Source organism: Cyrtonyx montezumae, unplaced genomic scaffold (assembly GCF_038088225.1).
Source record: "Cyrtonyx montezumae isolate F1298 unplaced genomic scaffold, pur_monq_1.0 scaffold_1, whole genome shotgun sequence".
NCBI classification, from domain to species: Eukaryota; Metazoa; Chordata; class Aves; order Galliformes; family Odontophoridae; genus Cyrtonyx; species Cyrtonyx montezumae.
Genome location: NW_027071825.1, coordinates 25,834,108 through 25,852,493, shown reverse-complemented (window position 1 = coordinate 25,852,493; position 18,386 = coordinate 25,834,108). Strand labels below are relative to the sequence as shown.

Here is an 18,386-nt window from a genome sequence, read left to right as displayed (position 1 = left end):
GAGAAATATCAAAGTCTGCAAGAAATGTTAGTCTATTCAGAGAGCAAATAGTGACATCACATCAGTGACTATATTAAAGCACAACTGGTAGTCTGTTACAAGCAGCACAGTTGTAAAAATCCAGTGAGTAACTCCTGGGTGATACAGAGGGAACTGCTTAAAAACATTCTGAACATTACATCAGCAAACCTAAACCTTCTCACACTTGTTGTTTGATACTTGCTGCACTGGATACATCGCCTTTAGGAATGTTTCTCTTTGCCCAGTCTGTTTGTGCATGTCTGCGATGACAATACCAGCACAGGATGTGGGAGCTCAAGACATCGCCAGTACGGGCGCTGAGCAACCATGAGATTCCTGCTGTGAAATAACCAAAGCCATGTGTGTCTGGCTTTGGGAGGACTTCCTCCTGTACTCCTATGCCGTGTGAAGAGGAGCAAAGGCAGCATAAACAATGTGGATGTCCCTTTAGCTCATCCCACCACTCTGTCAGAGACAAAACTACCAACTCCTCTGAGGCCAGGCAGGAAATGAAGGCCCCTCCAGGCCGCGATGGCTGTAGAGTCTCACACACTCCTGTGAGTGTGTTGTAGGCCTGACCTACATTTCTGGGCAAGTTTGTCAATGTGGACATTCCCACAAACAGTGTCCTATGAGCAGGAGGTGCAGGTGCTGTCCCTTCTATCCCATGTCATGGAGCTGCTGCCCTGCAGAAAGATGGAAAGGCTTTTTTGGATCAGGTCACATCACTGTTCTTCCTTATACCAACAAATAAGGACTCAGCATTGCCATCCACAACTGGTCCCTCACTCTACAGTCTTACACTATCACCAAGGAGAAGAAACAGGGCTCAAGTGCTCCATGTGAAGTTGGAACTGACAACTACTGCTTTTTCTGAGAGCCTTTTTCATTCTTTTTTACTCAACTGGAAAACAGAGATCATAGCTACAGAACACAGATTATGCACTACCACTCACCTTTATCCCTGTACTGTTATTTAGAAATATGACTAACATTAAATTCGAAAAATGTAGTCTCTTAGGCTATCTTTTCTGCATAAAAGATGAAAACTGAGTTAGTTAAACTACTGTCTATTTCTATGTATTTTTCCTGACAACACTGCTTTTCTTGACAAGTTCATATTCCATACATGATGAGCATCATTCTAAACTTTTATAGCTTAAATTTAATCTACACTTTGTCCCAATCCATACACTTCCAGATTAACCACAATATTTGAAAAGCCAAGAGAAATATCCATTGACTCTTAAACACTACACTCCTGAGATTTGTGAGAGGGGAAGGAAGTGGTGACCTCCTAGGATTTCCTGAGGATTCTACCATTTATTACAAAAAGCTGGGGATAATGTTGACAAGGTCAAGCAGCCTACGTACCCTTCCTCTGTAGACTACGTTACTACTTGCTCCAAGATGCATGTAAGCTGGAGACCAGAACTTGCCTCAAGAAAGAAAGTTCTGCTCTGTCCCCTGTGTTTTCTTGCCATCTTCTGACATTTTCACCTCACCTGAGTGCCCAAACTTACCTGAGACACTGCTATAAATATCACGTGGCCAACTTGTTTGAAGCAGACTTGCAGCATCTGAACTTCCCCTGTTCTCCCTTCCTTAAAGCAGAGCTGCTGCTGCACCACCATGTTACCACAAGCTCCAATGGGACAGAAACTCTTCAGAAACTGACCATGAGGACACGCAGCAACAGATAAGATTGGGCCACAATCTTTCCTTTCTGTCAGCAGCCAACAAAGCTGTGAATAAGAAGGCCCTCATTTTTAGAAGAAGACTCCTACCTTCCTGCTTATCTGCTTGAACACACAAATGAAACTCATTACAAAATATTCATGCACAGACTTCAAAGCGAAGATGTTAGTCCTGCCTGCTCAATTTCTTTTCTAATCAACGTCTGTTTTCATTTCCTCCCCGATACACACCTGAGAAAATACAAGAAAGACTCCTAAGTTAGACTTGCCACTACTTCTATGCTTCAATCTAATTGAAACGGTACAGATGTAATTCCCAGATATGAAAATATTAAGAACTTAATTGCAGAGTTAACTGAGCTAAATTGTGCCAGCACTGCAATTTACAGCTACCATTGCTGCATTTTTATAGGAGCCTGAAGAGTATAGGTGTCTCATGACCAGTGATTCTCAGAGAATGAGTAATCACTTTCTTCAGGCTGTTTTAAAAACCCATGCAGAAGTAGAAACTAAAGCATGTGATGTATGAGCTTGGCAACGATACTGACTTCTTTCCTTGCTCAAATTCCTGATTTTTGAGTATCTGAATACATGACTCCAGTGTTTTACTAATTTTGTACATCCCTATTTTTAGCTTGCTACAATCATTTTTGCTAGGGGAGAATACAGGAAGAAAGCAGAACCCTTTATCTAGAGGACCATGTTAATGTCAGTGCAAAAGCAAGATTCCCAAAGGACTTTTTCATCATCCTTCCAGCAGCACAGCCTTGTGGGAATTGGAACATTTTCATGGCTAGTGATGAAACGCCACAAAACAATCAAAACCATAACCAGGCTAATTGACTGTAAGATGGCCTGTTGTTTCAGTGGATTACCCCTCTGGCACAAACCCCAAGTTTATCATCCTTCAATCCTCAGTCCCAGGGACATTATTTAATTGTTTTGGTATCTGAAGTGCTATGCACAGCGAGTACTCTGCAGGAGCCCTCTCCTCGTCCTGCCTGGGTGCTCTGTGCAGAGTGCCCAACAAACCAGCCCTCCATAAAGGACACAGGCAGCCTCCCAGCAACAAGAATGCTTCTCCAAAACCATCACTTTGCTGGCCACCCACCTTAACAGGTTCTGACAGTAGATTCTAGGCACATGGGATGGTGTATAATTTATGCAAATTAAATAAGCGCAACATACTAATTGCTCTTTGCATAACAGTCTTCTATCTCCTGGGCACGGCAAATAACAACCAGATGTGGACACACAAAAACAAAGATCCAACTCCAAAACCGTTAGGTGAAGCAGAACCCTTATTCTCTCTTTGCCTCAGTGCACTCTTAAGTCTCTGCTAGCAGCCTGCTCCTCTCACTGTCTCTAGGATCTCCTGACAGCAGAAGGGCTTTAGGGTGGGAGCTGTTGCAAACACTTTTAGGTATGTTTGTATAGTGAGTTCTAAAATGAGCTCACAGCCTCAGGAGGGACATTCTTCTCTTTTACCAAAACACCTCACTAACAAAGAAATGAGATTCACATTATATAAGCTATTTGCAAGTTCTCATTGATTACAGAAAGGCAATTTCCCCAGGTGCATGTCAACCAATGGAAAACCCCAGAAGAGCAGTCTGGCTCCAACACAGAGCAACAAGAACTGCACCGCTAGGGGAACAGAATTTAAACAGCCCAAATGGGCAGCGCATGTCCTAGGTCAGAACGTGTATGGACTGAGATACAAAGGTCACTGTAGGAAACCTAACTGCACAGTCTGCGTCCCACGATGGCTTCTCTTTCCAGATCTCATTGGCTGTGGAGTTACTACTCCTGAGCTACAGGAGTTGCTATTACAATTACAGCAGGCTTGGCAGCTAGGCATTTCAACACCATTGTTAATTAAGCACATAACATTCCTGCAAAGCAGGTAGAATCATACTCCTTTTCAGATAGAAAAGAATAGTACAGATAGCTTATCTGCACCTTGCTCTTCATCTACCTAGTGGAAGAGCCAAAATAAAAAAGAGGAGTTCTTACACTAGCCCTCTAATTACTACATGTCGGAATAGCTGTTTTCATACATCACTTTCTTTTGAAAATGAAATAGATATGATACTTCCACCACTGCCCTAGCCATGTCTCAGTTACAATTTGGGGTGAGAAAACTAATGTTGCATGTTTTAAGCATTTGTACAGATATAACAGACATGATTTAGCAGTCTTGTCATAAAAGCTATCTGTATATCTAGGGGCTCTCATGCTGCCCACAAAAGCTATGACTGTTGATGTGAGTAGAAGACACAGTTTTGAGTATGTTTGTATGATCCCCATTTCAAATCAATATCCCCCAACAGGAGACTCAGGCCTGAAAATTCAATATCCAGTAAAATACAGGAATCTATGCTAGGTGTGACTTTGCAGCCCTCTTATTCTGTTTCTTAAGGAGAGGGACAAGCTAGATTAATATACTTATGCTAGCTCCATTTTTATTCCTTCACTGCCAGACACAGTGTATTTTCCCTACATGGTGACCATGCTTTAATGAGGATTCAAATGCGAGCAGCATGAATTTACACACTTTGTACCTATGCTGACATTCCCAATTTTGCTGTATTCTTGATGCCTATTAAGTCCACATCCACTGGAAGTAATGGAAACAATTTCAGACAACATCTCCCTGTCGTGTAAATGACAGCTCAGCTCCCACCATCCAACAGCTCTTACCTGTCAAGGAGAAGCTCTAATACTTCCTTAGTAGAAGCAAAGCCCCTGTATGTTGAGAGAAAGATACTGATGTAGGTAAAATCATTATCCCCAAAAGCTGTCAGAAGGTTCTCCACAAGTTTCTCCAAAGTTCCAGCTTTTATTGTCCTGATCTTACATGTTTCATACTGGCTGACAGTATGTCCTGGAGGTAACTGGTCCCCTTCAACCTACAAAGTTAAAACAAAAACAAAACACAAAAATCAGGCACAAGTCAGATCCTTCACACAACTGTAGCACTGTAACAGATTAAATCTCATCTTTGCACAGGAACGGTTATTTGGGAGTCTATCTTCAGTTACTAAACCTCACTGTCTATTTTGGCTCTCCAAACACGAAGAGCTCTATCAAGAATGGAGCTTATTCAGTGAGTCTGTCTTTATTTCCCTGACATGTTCCACAAAATATTTTACACTCTGACTGCTACCGATGCATCTTGAGGTACTACCATGTATTATTATCTAAAAGAAAGTTCATTATCCCACAAAGAGAATAACAACACTGCTAAAGGAAACAATAGAGGTGATTCAGCCCCACTTAACTTGTGAATAAACACTAAAACTGATCACAGTTTTAGAGGCAGAACTTATGGCTCCCTTGCTGGAAATACCAGCTTGGGGCTGACGCACAACCTCAGGTCCTAAGTGCATCTGGACAAGAAACATGTCATGATACTTTTGCAAGGAAGGAAGGTGACATTAGCACACACGCCATTAGAATCCTTCAATTCTCTTGTACAGTTTTTGTTTGGTGCAGTATTTGACAAGAAATCTCAGCTTTGATGCTTTGCTTTTTGTTTGTTTGTTTTTAGGAGGAGGGGTTGTTTTTTAAACAGCATTTGCTTTTGCAGCCCACAGTCCACTTCAAGACTGCAATCACAGGATTATGTTACACCTCTATTTAAAGGACAGCTCAGGGAATTCTGTTTGTGACCACCTCAAACACTTAGCTGCAATGACAAGCCTTAACAATGGGATTGTACATAAAATATATCAATAAGAGTGATCAGAGAGGAAATTTCTTTCCCCTAGGAGCCAGCTGTCTGTGGGAAGCAATGTGTAAAAATGGCTGAGCCCCACAGAGGCGGCATCAGAAACAGCAGTTTTGCCTCTGTTGCTACGAATTAACAGGAACCAAAATAGTGATACTCCTCAACCTCAGCTTGAGGAGCGTGCACTGTGTTGCTTGTGTTCCTTCACCTTGATCACAGTTGCATGCCCAGTCACTAATTAATGTAATCACACAGCACCACCGCTAGCAGAATGGCAGAAACAAAAAACCCATTTCCCTTGAGAGAAAGACATGGCCTCATCTCATCCAAATGTTTGCAACCACGAGTAAAAATACAGACCCTGGCAAAAATCCCTGGACATCAGGATTTATCTACAAGTAACTGAGCTCCTGGAAAGTCATCTGAATGGCTGAAATATCTTTTCAAAGTACAGGTACTTTCGCTTGCGTTCACTGAGATCAGAATGTATTTTGTTTAAAGCAAATTTTGTATCTGGGATTGATGGGTTTACACAAAGGAAAAAAAATCAGCCCACTGTGAGATAGTTCAAGACTGAAAACCAGTTCTTCAATCTGACTAGGTTGGATTGAACGCAACAGCAGCAAAACACTACAGGAAATAAACTGAGCAGGAGCACACAGCAGCCTAGCTTAGACTTTGCTTCACCAATTCTCCTGCAGCCTCAGAATAAAGCCATTTGCAGCACAGCAGTATTGTACTGCTGATTTCTTCCTCACAGATGCACTCACAGCAAGATTTCAGCTGGGACTGCTGTGATGATGCTCTTCTGAACCACAGCCTTCCCTTCCTGGGTAACAGCTCTGCTGTATCCTGATACAGACAACAGTGGTGTTTCATTAGGTCACGCTTCCCAGAGAAGCCTTACAGCCCTTCTAGGCTTTGAATGTTGAATCTGTCTTCACCAGCGTGTAGGATGATCAACAGCAGACTGAGACTCCTCTAAGTAACAAATTAAGGCCTATTTTGTGTTTCTTCACGGCTGCTTGACAGCACATCTCAAGCACCCCCTGAAGAATCTCATCCTGGACTGCACATGAAGTTCAGACACATGGACGTTTCGACCAGAGGTTTTGCTCCAGAACTTGTCCAGTAAGGCATAAGTTTGAAACAGTGAGGCTAGTTCTATTCCAATATTAGCACAGCACCTGGACTCAAGGACTTGAAGATGTCACAGCAGTGACTTAACAGGCATTACAGACTTTGGCTTTGCAAACTGGCAAAATACAAGGAAGAATAAAATTAAGCTATTCGTGAAGTAATCAGGAACAGACAGCCCATCCATTTCATATTTATAGCACTACCTTCCATTGCTTTTCAATTATTCATAATAGATATGCCTTCCTCTCTTGAGCAATACAGATGCCCTTACTGAGTGCACAGCTCAGCTGCTCCAGGATGAGGACAACCCATTTCCCAGCATACAGGGTCCAACAGATGTTTGGTAGAAAATTAAAATCCAACCTGCTAAAACAGAGTTGAGAGGTGAATACAGAAACAGGACTAGGAACTCCAGCATCCCTCAATGGCACGGCTAATTGTTCACTTCTAGCAGCATTCCCAATGGATGTTACAGCAAGAAATGATCCCAGTGATGGTTTTGGTAGCCTCTGTGTCCACAGGAAGCACTGGAAGATCCAGGAGTATTGTGCAGGATCGAGGCACAGGGACCTCTCAACAGACTGCAAAGACTCAAAGGCTCAGACCACAGGCAGAGAGCCTGGGAAACTTGCAGCCACAACTCAGCAGGAAAATGGCACCATTTCACATTGAGTTTAAGCCACTGAAAGAAGCTATTCCATAGGCCCTTTGCTGCCCACATGCTGCCCTGCTCCTAAGCTGTTTTTCATGCAGCTGTGTGATGAACTGGACTACAAAAGGGGTCCAGCTAAAACAGAGCCTGCACTTGGTGGGGTGAGATGTAACCCAGACAAGTTGCCCAACCTCGCTCACCCCAGGGCTGCAGAAAAACATGGGCTGGCACGGGGAAAACAGCTCAGGTCGAAGGAAAGAGACAATTCTCAGAAGCACTGCAGGTTTACATCCGTTCAAACAAACCATGAAATTGCAGGCTGTTATCCTGGTCTCGTGTCATGAACTGATTCATGCGTTTGGTACACAGACAAGGCAACACACAGCACTGCTGCACCAGCACCCACAGCTGCAGCAGTGCAGCCCCAAACAAGAGCAGAACGCGTTCCCAAGTCTGATGCATGCACAAAATTTTCCTATAATTGCAAAACTGCAACTTCCCCAACACATAACCCTAGGAGAATGTTTACAAAAAGGCAACAACAAAAACCAAAACGCTGAAAAGCCAAGGCTGAGGTTGTCTGCGAGACATTAAACGGCTAGAAATCATTTCAAGAGACTTTTAGGGATTGTTTGTAGTTGTATTATTTTAGCAATCCTGCCTGTAAGCTGAAGAGGAAAGGACTTGGCAGCAGAGCTCAGGGCCAGGCTCTCAGAGTAAGACACTGCGGGCTGCGCTCGCATGCTAACAGGAAACTGCTCAGTCTGGATTTAATCAAGAGGACATCTCACTGACATAACCGGGCTGCCCAAAGGCGGAAGAGTTTTTGTGTTTGCTTTTGTGTTGACTGCCTGCTCAGGAGGGTCCAGTACTTACTGCTATTAAAAGATACGCCTAAAACTCTGGGCAAGTTCTGGCAGTGACACGTGGCGATCACTGGCGGTCATGATTTCAAAAGCACCATTGGAAACGATCTCTTTTACCCCCAGACCACCGATCCGAAGGCTTTTCCAATGCAAATATTATCTGTTGAGGATTCTGAAAGTCAGGACGATGGAATGAAGTCAACACAACCACTTTTCATTAAGCGGATTGTAAAAAAAACACTTAAAAAACACAAATGAGATGAAAAATAAGTGAATCAGATATGAAACATTCCTCAGACTTAGTAATGTGAGATATCGCTGCTTTAGTAAAGACTTACTCATTTAGAAATCCTGCTTTTCAGAAGCGTATCGACCGCTATCTATAAGCCCCATTTCTATGGATTTTGATAGATTTTTTTTCAAAGCTTTTCACTGTGTACAAAGTTCACAGCTTTTCCAGATGTGGACTTTTCCATTATAGTTCTTCTCATCAACTGACTGGACACACGCGCTCTGCGCTGGGCTAAGCCTGCCCAAATTGCTGCACGCTGTAGCAGAAAATAACACCACTAATAAAGAAAGATGGAGCATAAGCAGCAGGAAGACTTCATGGAGCTCTGTAAAAGTCCTCATCACTTTAATCAAGTTCTTTCTGCTAATGATAGCTTCAAAGATATTAACGACTTATTTGACACGGCGTTTCCAACTGAAGTGTTAATGACCCTCAGAAGCGAGCCTGCTCCCTGTAAAAGGAAGCCAGACTGCCCCATGTGCTTGCTGACAGATAAAATCCACAGCAGCTGGTCATCACGCTGAACTGACTCAAACACGCACACATGGTGCCGACTGTCCCCATCCAGACCACATCATCATTGAAAGAAGCAAGTGAAAAACGTTTGGGTTTCATTACAGAGAGCAGTGATTGGACTAAACCCATCAGATGAAGACAGCATCTCAGGCACTGGTAGGGTAGGCCCTGTGCTGCACACATCCGTGCTTCCTCCTGCAATCAGCTCTGCAGCTGACAGTACCTAAGAGCCTCACATCCATCTCTCCCCTCTGCCCTTGTCCTCCGCACTGCAGAGCTGTCAGCCTGGAAAATAGCTCGCGTGAGATAAGACTGAATTTGAAGCAGAATTTCCACTCTAGGAAACCGTGGCTGGAATGCAGGATTTGGGTGGCCAGCAGCAGGTTTCCTTGCAGCCCGCAGGCTCCAGGCAGCACGGATGCTTGCCTCTGCAGGAGCAGCTGTTTTTATCATACAGCGCAGATGGAAATAAAACGAACGCGGAGCTCTCTGCAGAGCTTTCTCCACTTTGCTAACTCCCATTTCCTCATTTTAGCTGCTGCTGAAAAATCAGAATACTGTGTGTTGACTGCCCCAAACTCAGAAGCCAATGTAACTTTATGAGCTCTTTCCTGTGATCTGACAGCTAGGGGTATTCCTGGATTTCCAAAGCTCCACCCTTTTCCTTTCCTTCCTTACCACATAAATAACCCTTCTTGGCAGCAGCCCAGAGTTTCCAGGACTAATTAATTCCATGATCATTGTTCAAAAGGCATTCTCATTTTCTCACATCCTTAGAGCTCACAGCCTGGCACGTATCCGTCCCAAGGACCAGCAAACAGTAACAAAAGCTGCAGGTCAGATTCAGAGGTAAGAGAAAGAAAAGCCTTCCACAAATGCTGTCGCTCAGCTGGCACCCTTTCACTCAGGCACCTTGCAGCTACTTGGGGGAAAATGAGAAACACAGGCAAAACGAGGTGCTGAGCAGCAGTCCTCACACCTTCTGAACTTATGCAAATTTAAACTCATTTGTGTACAGTGAATGATGTGGAACTACCTCTAAATGAATCAAAGCAGAACTAAAGAAGCCTAATTTATACATCACCTCTTGCTGCGTGCATCCAGAGGAATTACTAAGCAAGGATATAAAGCAGCTGAATCTTCAAAGAGATCTACGTTAAAATGGCACTGTCTGACTCTTACAATAGTGTAAAAGATCTCAACCACGGGAACACAGCAATTCTCCCTCTCAAATTTGGTAGAAGTATCCATGCAAACAAATGTAGCTGTAGCATTCAGTGAGAACCAAGTCCACCGAGTGGCTCGCTATGCAGTACACGTGCTTTTTAAAGAGACTGAAAATTGCCCCAACAGCTTGAACCCAGTCTTCACCTCCAGCTATCCTGTATTACTTACCTTCTCATTCCTTCCCACCTACAAGAAGGCCCTTCTCATGCTGACTCCCCAGCCTTGACAGGACTTTCGGCAGAATCAAGACAAGTCCTCACACTCCTGTCTAACTTTCTGTCTTGATTAATTGAATCTGAAATATCATTAGGAAAGGGGTGGTGAGCAGGGAGAGGGAGGGGATTGTCCCCCTCTGCTCAGCTCTTGTGAGGCCCCATCTGCAGTACTGTGACCAGGCCTGGGGCTTCCAGCACAAGAAAGATGCAGAGCTCTTGGAACGGGCCCGGACGAGGGCCACTAAGATGATCAGAGGGCTGGAGCATCTCTCCTGTGAGGAAGGGTAGAGGGAACTGGGCTTGTTCAGCTTGGAGAAGAGAAGGCTCTGGGGAGACCTCATCACAGCCTTCCAGTACTGGAAGGGAGCATATAAGCAGGAAGGAGAACAATTGTATACACAGGTCGGCAGTGATAGGACAAGGGGGAATGTTTTTAAACTAAGACGGGAGTTTTGGCTAGATGTTAGGAGGAAGTTTTTCACTCAGAGGGTGGTGAGGCACTGAAACAGCTTGCCCAGAGAGGCTGTGGATGCTCCATCCCTGGATACATTAAAGGCAAGGCTGGATGTGGCTCTGGGCAGCCTGCTCTCACGGTTGGCAACTCTGCCCATGGCAGGAGAGGTGAAGCTAGATGATCTTTGAGGTCCTATTCAACCCAGGCCGTCCTATGATTCTACGACATGTTATTTTCATAATGCGTTGGGTTGCATAAATACTCCTTGTGGTGGCTTTGATCAGACACTGAAGTTTAGCAAGTGCCTAATTTAAAACAGAAAACCAAGAAAAAGGAATTGGTTAAGTCAAGTAGACCTCTCAGTCATGTACATTTGAGAAGCATCTGTCACCAAATGACGCTTCCTAGAAATATTTTTCTAGCTCAATGACAAATCCAACCCATATTAAACATCTTTCTATACCCCTTTACTTCCATAAAACCTGGCATTCTCCTTGCTTCAGCACAAGAACACCAAAATGCCCAGTCTCCACACTGAGCAGTGAATAAATACTAGAAACAATAGGAGCCTAAGTGAACAGTGCACCAGAATGAGGACATGGGAATAGGTTTAGTGCCCTTTTTGGCAGCAAACTCAGCCCATTCTGCAAAATATTTTAACCTGCATAGAAATGGAAGTGTTACATAGTGCCTCCAAGAGCAAAGAGCTCTTCACAGAGTCTTCAGGCTTGCATAAAACTGTCAGAACTAATAAAAGCAGGTATGAAAACTGGAATGGCTTTTAGGAATCACAAGAGAGAGACACAGGCAGCTGGAGCAGTCCCTCGGTGCAAAAGGAACAGTGAGCAGCAGTGATTATTCTGCTGGCACCCCATCTTAGCCTCATCCCTCCCATGCCCTCCCAACGCTCACTGCTTGCAGCCTGTCTGGGAGGCTGGTGGGTGCCAAAGCTGAGCTACGTACTAGTAAGTGCAAAGGAGAAACGAAGAAGGGGTGTTGAGCAGAGGAAGATGTTCAGTTTGGATCTCCAGACCACAGCCTTGCAAGAAGTGTCCCTCATAGGAGGTGTTTAAGGAGAGCTGAGGGCCTCAAGTAGCACTAGGGGAGGTTCAGGTTGGATATTTGGAAAAATTTCTTCTCCAAAAGAGTGGTAAGGCAGTGGCACAGGCTGCCCACGGAGGTGGTGGGGTCACCATCCCTGGAGGTGTTGATTAACCATGGAGATGTGGCACTGAGGGACGTGGTTAGTGGTCATAGTGGGGATGGATCAGCGGTCGGGATAGATGGTTTTGGAAGCCTTTTCTAACCTTAATGATTCTATGCTCCCAGGGATCTCAAGGGAGCACTCCAGCTCCAAGGGGTTGTGTAGCACCATACAATCAGGTGGCCACATACAAGAAATCTCCAGCTCTAGAAGGGAAGATGAAAACTGAGCTCCTCCGTCTAGTACTTCTGAGTTCATTGATGACAGCCTGCAGAACTAGGCAGCATCATTTCTACGCTGAGTCCACACAGCAGAAGACCACCAACCCAACATTTTGATGAGCAATAGAAATAGCAGCTGCAAACACGACAGATCCATACGTTCAGCTCAAAGGCCAGACCCCAGCTCACTTCTTCATACGGCCTCCTTGAGAAAAAGCTGCCTCCCACCAAAAGGAAAACTACCCAAATTTTCCTCACTCATTTCACAGTCTTTAGAGGAATCTAAAGTCAGTCAGTCTGGGTCTTAGCACTGGGTTGAGACACTCGGGTGCTTAGAAGAACAGACATTTATACAGCTTTTGCAATAGGATAAAGTATAGAGTACTGTCCCAAGCAATTTAAAAGGCACAGCAAGCAAGGAGAAAAACAAAAACAAACAAAACAAACAAGCTTGCCATACTTCTGTTAAGCTAGGTGACACACTGGTATGCAGGTCAAATACGTGTCGTAGCACGTGAGAGTGATGTTCACTTCTCAGCAGAGGGCATTTCCTGCAGAGGAGCTAAACAAACTCTGAAATGTTCACTAGGGTAGAACAGCTCAGTTGGAAGAGACTGTCAAAGATCACCCAGTCCAACTGCAATAGAGTTGCATAAACGTCAACTTCTAAACTTTACATACATATAAACAAAAGTGCACACGCAACAGCCTACTTTCTTTAATTTAATTATGCAGCTGAGGTTAAATTACTGACCTAAAAGCATGTATTAATCCCTTCCAGGACTCCTTCTGTATGCAAGGTGCACATCGGGCTTCATAAGCTGGACGTCAGACTACATAATGCAGAAACATATCACAGCAGTATGGCCTCTACACAAAATACTTGCTGCTGTTTTCAAGCAACGCTGACATTAAAGGCCTACAACAACAGACCTTCCTCCCCAAGTCACCTACACCACCAGTTGTGGCCGCTCAGTGATGCCATGGAATCAGCCCACTGCATCTCCACCACACAGAAGCCGAAAATCCTTAATTAGCCTCATGTTTATAAGCTGTCTGCTTCTTAGAGATGACAAAAACTCTCCATCTGCCCCAAGAAAAACTATTACAGAAATTCTGTTTGTGGAAACACTGGTTGGTGAAGTAATTTGCCACTACTCTTTCATGCTGTAATGCCAAGCATAGCAGGGAGAAGGAGCGCTCAATATTGCCACTAATGCATTTATGATGGCAAGAGTTTGTTGAGAATTACAGGTCAGCATGAAGAAAAAAAACAAGTATTTTGAACATTCAGAAGCGCAGAGATCATTTCTCACCAGCTTACATGGTTGGTAGTCAAAAACTTCAATGCTTTTCCTGTGAAAAGTTGCACCACTTTTTTCCCCTCCCAGGAACATTAATTTAATTTAATTGTGGAGCTCATCATCAGTTTCTGCTCAGTCAGTAGAAACAAATAAAGTCCTGTATGAGGCAGCAGGCAAAACTGCTGAACTCAAAACGGGTTTAAGGACAGCAGAAGTAAGAATTCTGTTGCATAATTATAACATGAATACACATTACATAACCCAGAATGGTTTTATTTATCCTGACTGGATTGCTGGCTTCCCTTTCACCCCATAAAGCTCGCTCCAGCAGCACCCAGAAACTGAAATTATACTGACTCAGGAAATCAATGCAAAATGCTACTGCACTCAGGGTAAACAACAAGGCAAGAGTGATGGATTTTAACAGCATGAGTGGCTGGGAAATGAAACTGTAGGTGTGCAATCTGGCAGAGGAGAAAATATTTAGCAGAAGATTGATGCGGATTTTAAAATAAATGGAAATTTGCAGAGAAAAAAAAGAAAAGGAAATGTTTTTACACATTTCATAACGATTACTGTGAGTAATCTCTACTGCCAAGCTTTTTTAATATTTTACAGCAGAAGCAGGTTAGCAGTTGAGCATTTTTATGATCACGGCATGAGTACCTCTCTAAATCGAATTATAAACTTCATTTCAATGGCTGTGCTTTTTACTCCTCTTTGTTTTGAAACTAAGAGATGTCTCCAGGGTGGGGTCTGACCAGAAAAAGCAGCAAGATAATGTTCATAGTTCATAGGTTCATGTTACTTTACTATTAAAAGTTACTAGCTTGAACATTTACTCAAGTACTAAGAGAGTCTAAAACTATTGGTTCCATCAGTAGCTCTGGCCAAACTGCATTTTTACTTTATTATCTAGACTTATTATCACAGAACTGTAGGGGTTGGAAAGGACCTCTAGAGATCATCGTGTCGGGATTGATTATGGAGTCTATTTCTTCTCTTGCACACATACACATGTAGTGTGAGCCTGCATGTATGAACGCTCGCACGTGTACGTACCGTATCTGCGACAGCAACATTCCTGTGCTAATGACAAAGGTCTCTTTATGACAAATGGGCATTTTTGTATTATAATCTGCCAAAGTATATGATAAAGAAGCATATTATATATCTACAAAAACGACTGCATTCTTGTAACTGAGTACAGCACCCGGCCTTTAACCCATCTCTCCTGACACTGCAGAGAGCAGCAGCAGCTGCGTGAGCTGGCGCTGAACCCGCTGCAGACGTCTGTATTTCAGTTTTGGAGTTCTGCTGCAGTTGAACTTAAATCCTTAGGCAATGAATACAAATCAAAACACACATAATTATGTGGAAGCACTGAGTCAGAATGCACAAGCAGCATAGCTTACAAGTAGAGGGGAAAGAGCAAGCAAAAATGTCAGACTGTAAGATGAAACAGAAGTCCTCCACGTTATTGCCTGTCTTTTTTCTTTGTTGTCGTTTAATTATGCATCAGGAGTTAATAGCATATTTCTTTTCTTCTCTGTCCTAACTCCACGGTCATCTGAAGTTCCCTGAACAAGACGACTGCAAGCCTTGTGGTTCAAGTAAGTGTGCAAGAGTTCATTCCCATTTCACATGCTACAGGGAGCCAGCAGACCCACTGCACAGCCAGAATCCATCTGTGGCACTCATTGGGAAGAATGTGAAATGTAAGGTCTGACTTCCAAATGAAACAGATTTTGTTACTTACGAGACATTTCCAACAGCAGCACGAGGGCTGCCACGTCAAAGCGTAAGGCACCATCCCTGCCCTCAAGGGTTTCTGCTCAAGAAATGCAAAGTGCACCGCGGGCAGAGCCAGAGATTACTACAAGCCCAGAACTAAGACAAAAGGACGTGTGAGCAAATCTTCATGAACATTTTCTTGTTGTACTCGCACGCACTGTTTAAACTGGCTTCCAAACACACCTCAGGAGCATTTAGTTAACTGATCTCTTCCACACTGAAGACAATAGTTAATCCTGAAGGCTGCAGTGACTTGCCATTTGCACCCAACACCGACGAAGCTTTGAAATGTTACCATCCTCCTCTAATAAATCCAATCCACACCAGTGCCATAAGAAAACCTGAAGGACGTCGTGCACTTGGTTGGAATCAAAACAGCAACTCAATGTGATTCAGTGCACACAGTGCCAAGAGGTCGGGCATAAACTATCTTCCCTTATGTCTAGGGGTAAACAAAACCGCATGGCCTGCTCCTGCTTTTGGATATATCGATACTTAGAAGTTTAAATCACTGATTTTTTGAAGAGTCAGAAGAAGCCACTGAAATCTGAAAGCCCAAGTACCACATAAAATATCTCCCAAGACTCCAGTCCAAAGCCCAATAGGATGCAGCCACAAGAGACTGCAGACTTAGTGCCAAAGTGTCTGATGGCTTAGGAAACCAAATGCAGAGAAACTTTAAGAGCCCAGCAAAAAAATAAAAGTCTGTTGAAAGTACTATCTTCAAAGTTCACACTGTGGCACACAGAGGAAAGATCTGAAGGCTCAGAGTAGGCAGAACACGCAATCTTTCTGCACAACACGTGGAAGCAGCGACAAAAAGCAAACCATTTGCGAAGTATAAAGAGAGGGTACTGAATCGAGTCAAGGGACATTATTCTTCCACTGCATAAAAGGTCTGATGAGACCACATGTAGAGCACCATGCTCTGTTCTAGCTGTCTTATTTTTAAGGCAGCTATTATGAAGTTGAATGGGGCACAGCAACCCACACAATTCCTACATTCACAGAGCCTTGAGCAGCAAAGATGCAAACATTCATTTTAGGCATGGAGAAAGCAGGATCTGAGCACCCAGAGTTCTCGTGGCACTGCATGAGCTTGCAGGAAAGCAGGCCCACAAGGAACTCGCAGGTCACGTTGCAATATGGCCCTGGCATCTTCGGGACATTTGAGTTCCCAGGAGTCTTTTTACGAGTGCCTGTGTTCAATTGTATTCTGCCTTGTTGAATATTTGCTACAAACAAATCAAAAACAGAAGCTTATGAACAGCAACACGTAATAATTGTCATCTGAAGCTAAACTAGTGGGTTTGCCCTCTGACCACGGCCAGATGTTACACACCAAGATGATGAAATAACATAACATAAAGAACAACCAGCCTAAAAGGAAAGTCACGCAAAGTGTCTGTTTTACACCTAAACAGTAAAAAGTTACATGTCCAGGTCTACTCAAATGGTTCTAATTAATTCACTTCTGGACTTAAATCGTTTCAGTGCACTGCTATGCGTTGTTCACCAGCTGCTTCTTGCTGCACATACACCACATGTGGGGAAGATATCCATGTGATAAAACAGTATCATCTCGTAACTCTGACAACTGATCAGTTTCCCTAGAATTTTCTCTAATGCTTCAACCTCTTCGACCACCTCAAAGGAAAAAAAAAAAGTGGCTTTTAAAGATCAGATTTTCTCAGAAATACGTTTTCCTCCTGTGTTTATCACCTCCCAGAATAAAGGGGAACTACACAGACACGGCTTAGTGGGCATGGGTAGATGGTTGGACTGGATGACCTTAGAGGCCTTCTACTAAATGATTCCATGGTACATCAAATCAAAGCATCAAAACTGCTGCTGAGCTGCAAGCCCCTCCCAAAGGCAGAGTTTCATACCACATTACACTACAATGTACTTCACGCAGCCTGCCTGCTGAAAAGCTGTGGCCATGCTTTGAAAGCCATTTGGATGAAAGATGCCACAAGTTGTACCAGAGGAGGTTTAGATTGGGCATAAGGAAAAAGTTTTTCCTCTCAGAGAGTGGTCAGGCACTGGGATGGGCTGCACAGCGAGGTGGTGGAGTCACTGTCCAGTGTTCAAGAGGCATCTGGATGAGGAGCTATGAGATATGGGTGAGCAGCTCGTAGTAGCAATGGGAATGGGTGGACGGTTGGACTGGATGATCTTGTAGGCCCTTTCCAACCTTGTGATTCTATGCTGTACGAGTGCAGGATCGTTATCATTTCACTAGGATACGTCCTTCCTTTCCTTCTGGTGAATTACCAGCAGCATCGTGCTGAACTGAACTCAAAGCTGCTGTATTCAGGCACTAGCGTGAATTCACTTTGGTCCAAATTGGAGTGATTTCCATTAAAAATCCACATCCACACATTGCAAAAGAAAATTCTTATTTCAGGAATGGTAAAAACATAACAGGCTTTATAACTCAGCCCTAAACGTAGCGTTGCCTGCTGGTGCAGCACTCATGGAAAACTACAGGCCACATCTCAAGAGTTTCTGTGGCCGCTGAACACGAAAAGGGACTGAAAAGATTGTATGTAACATACATCAAAACACCACTGCAGTGTTCAAAGAATGGTTTGTCAGCCCAGCCCACATCCACTGGATGAGAGCTTTGCTGCTGGCTGAGTGATCTGCAAAGGATAAACCATTTCAAACACGACGGGCATTCTGCTGTTCTGGTGTAAGCAAACTACAGCAGCAAACATAATGTTTTATGAGCTCTGAAACTATCTTCCTACGGGTAATAAACAACACTAAGACATCACGCTTACTCTGCCTCTGGTCTGCAAGAGGCTACACAGCAGCTGCACTAAGACAAGCAAGAAACCACACACCAGCTACACAAGGACAAGAAAGAGTATGAATCACACTGCGTCAGCATTCATTTACCCTTGTCACACGAGGTAACCCTACTGCCTTCTAGGAGCTGGCCAAGATCCGATTGTGATCACTTCTGCACACAGCTGTGGCCCCTTACAACGCTGGCCATAGGAAGCTATGTATTTAGAGAAGAGATTCCTACGCCGGCAGTA

General features: G+C 43.8%; 1 protein-coding gene across 3 annotated transcripts in view; it reads right to left on the bottom strand.

Moving 5' to 3' along the window:
• RGL1 (ral guanine nucleotide dissociation stimulator like 1) overlaps positions 1-18,386 on the bottom strand; it is a 60,436-nt gene that overhangs the window by 32,411 nt on the left and 9,639 nt on the right. For 2 of the 3 annotated variants that reach the window (XM_065745158.1, XM_065745167.1), the window contains exon 3: positions 4,422-4,630. In XM_065745158.1, coding sequence (XP_065601230.1) covers positions 4,422-4,630 — 209 coding nt within the window. The remainder of the gene's footprint in view (positions 1-4,421; positions 4,631-18,386) is intronic. The other variant, XM_065745174.1, reaches the window with a different exon arrangement.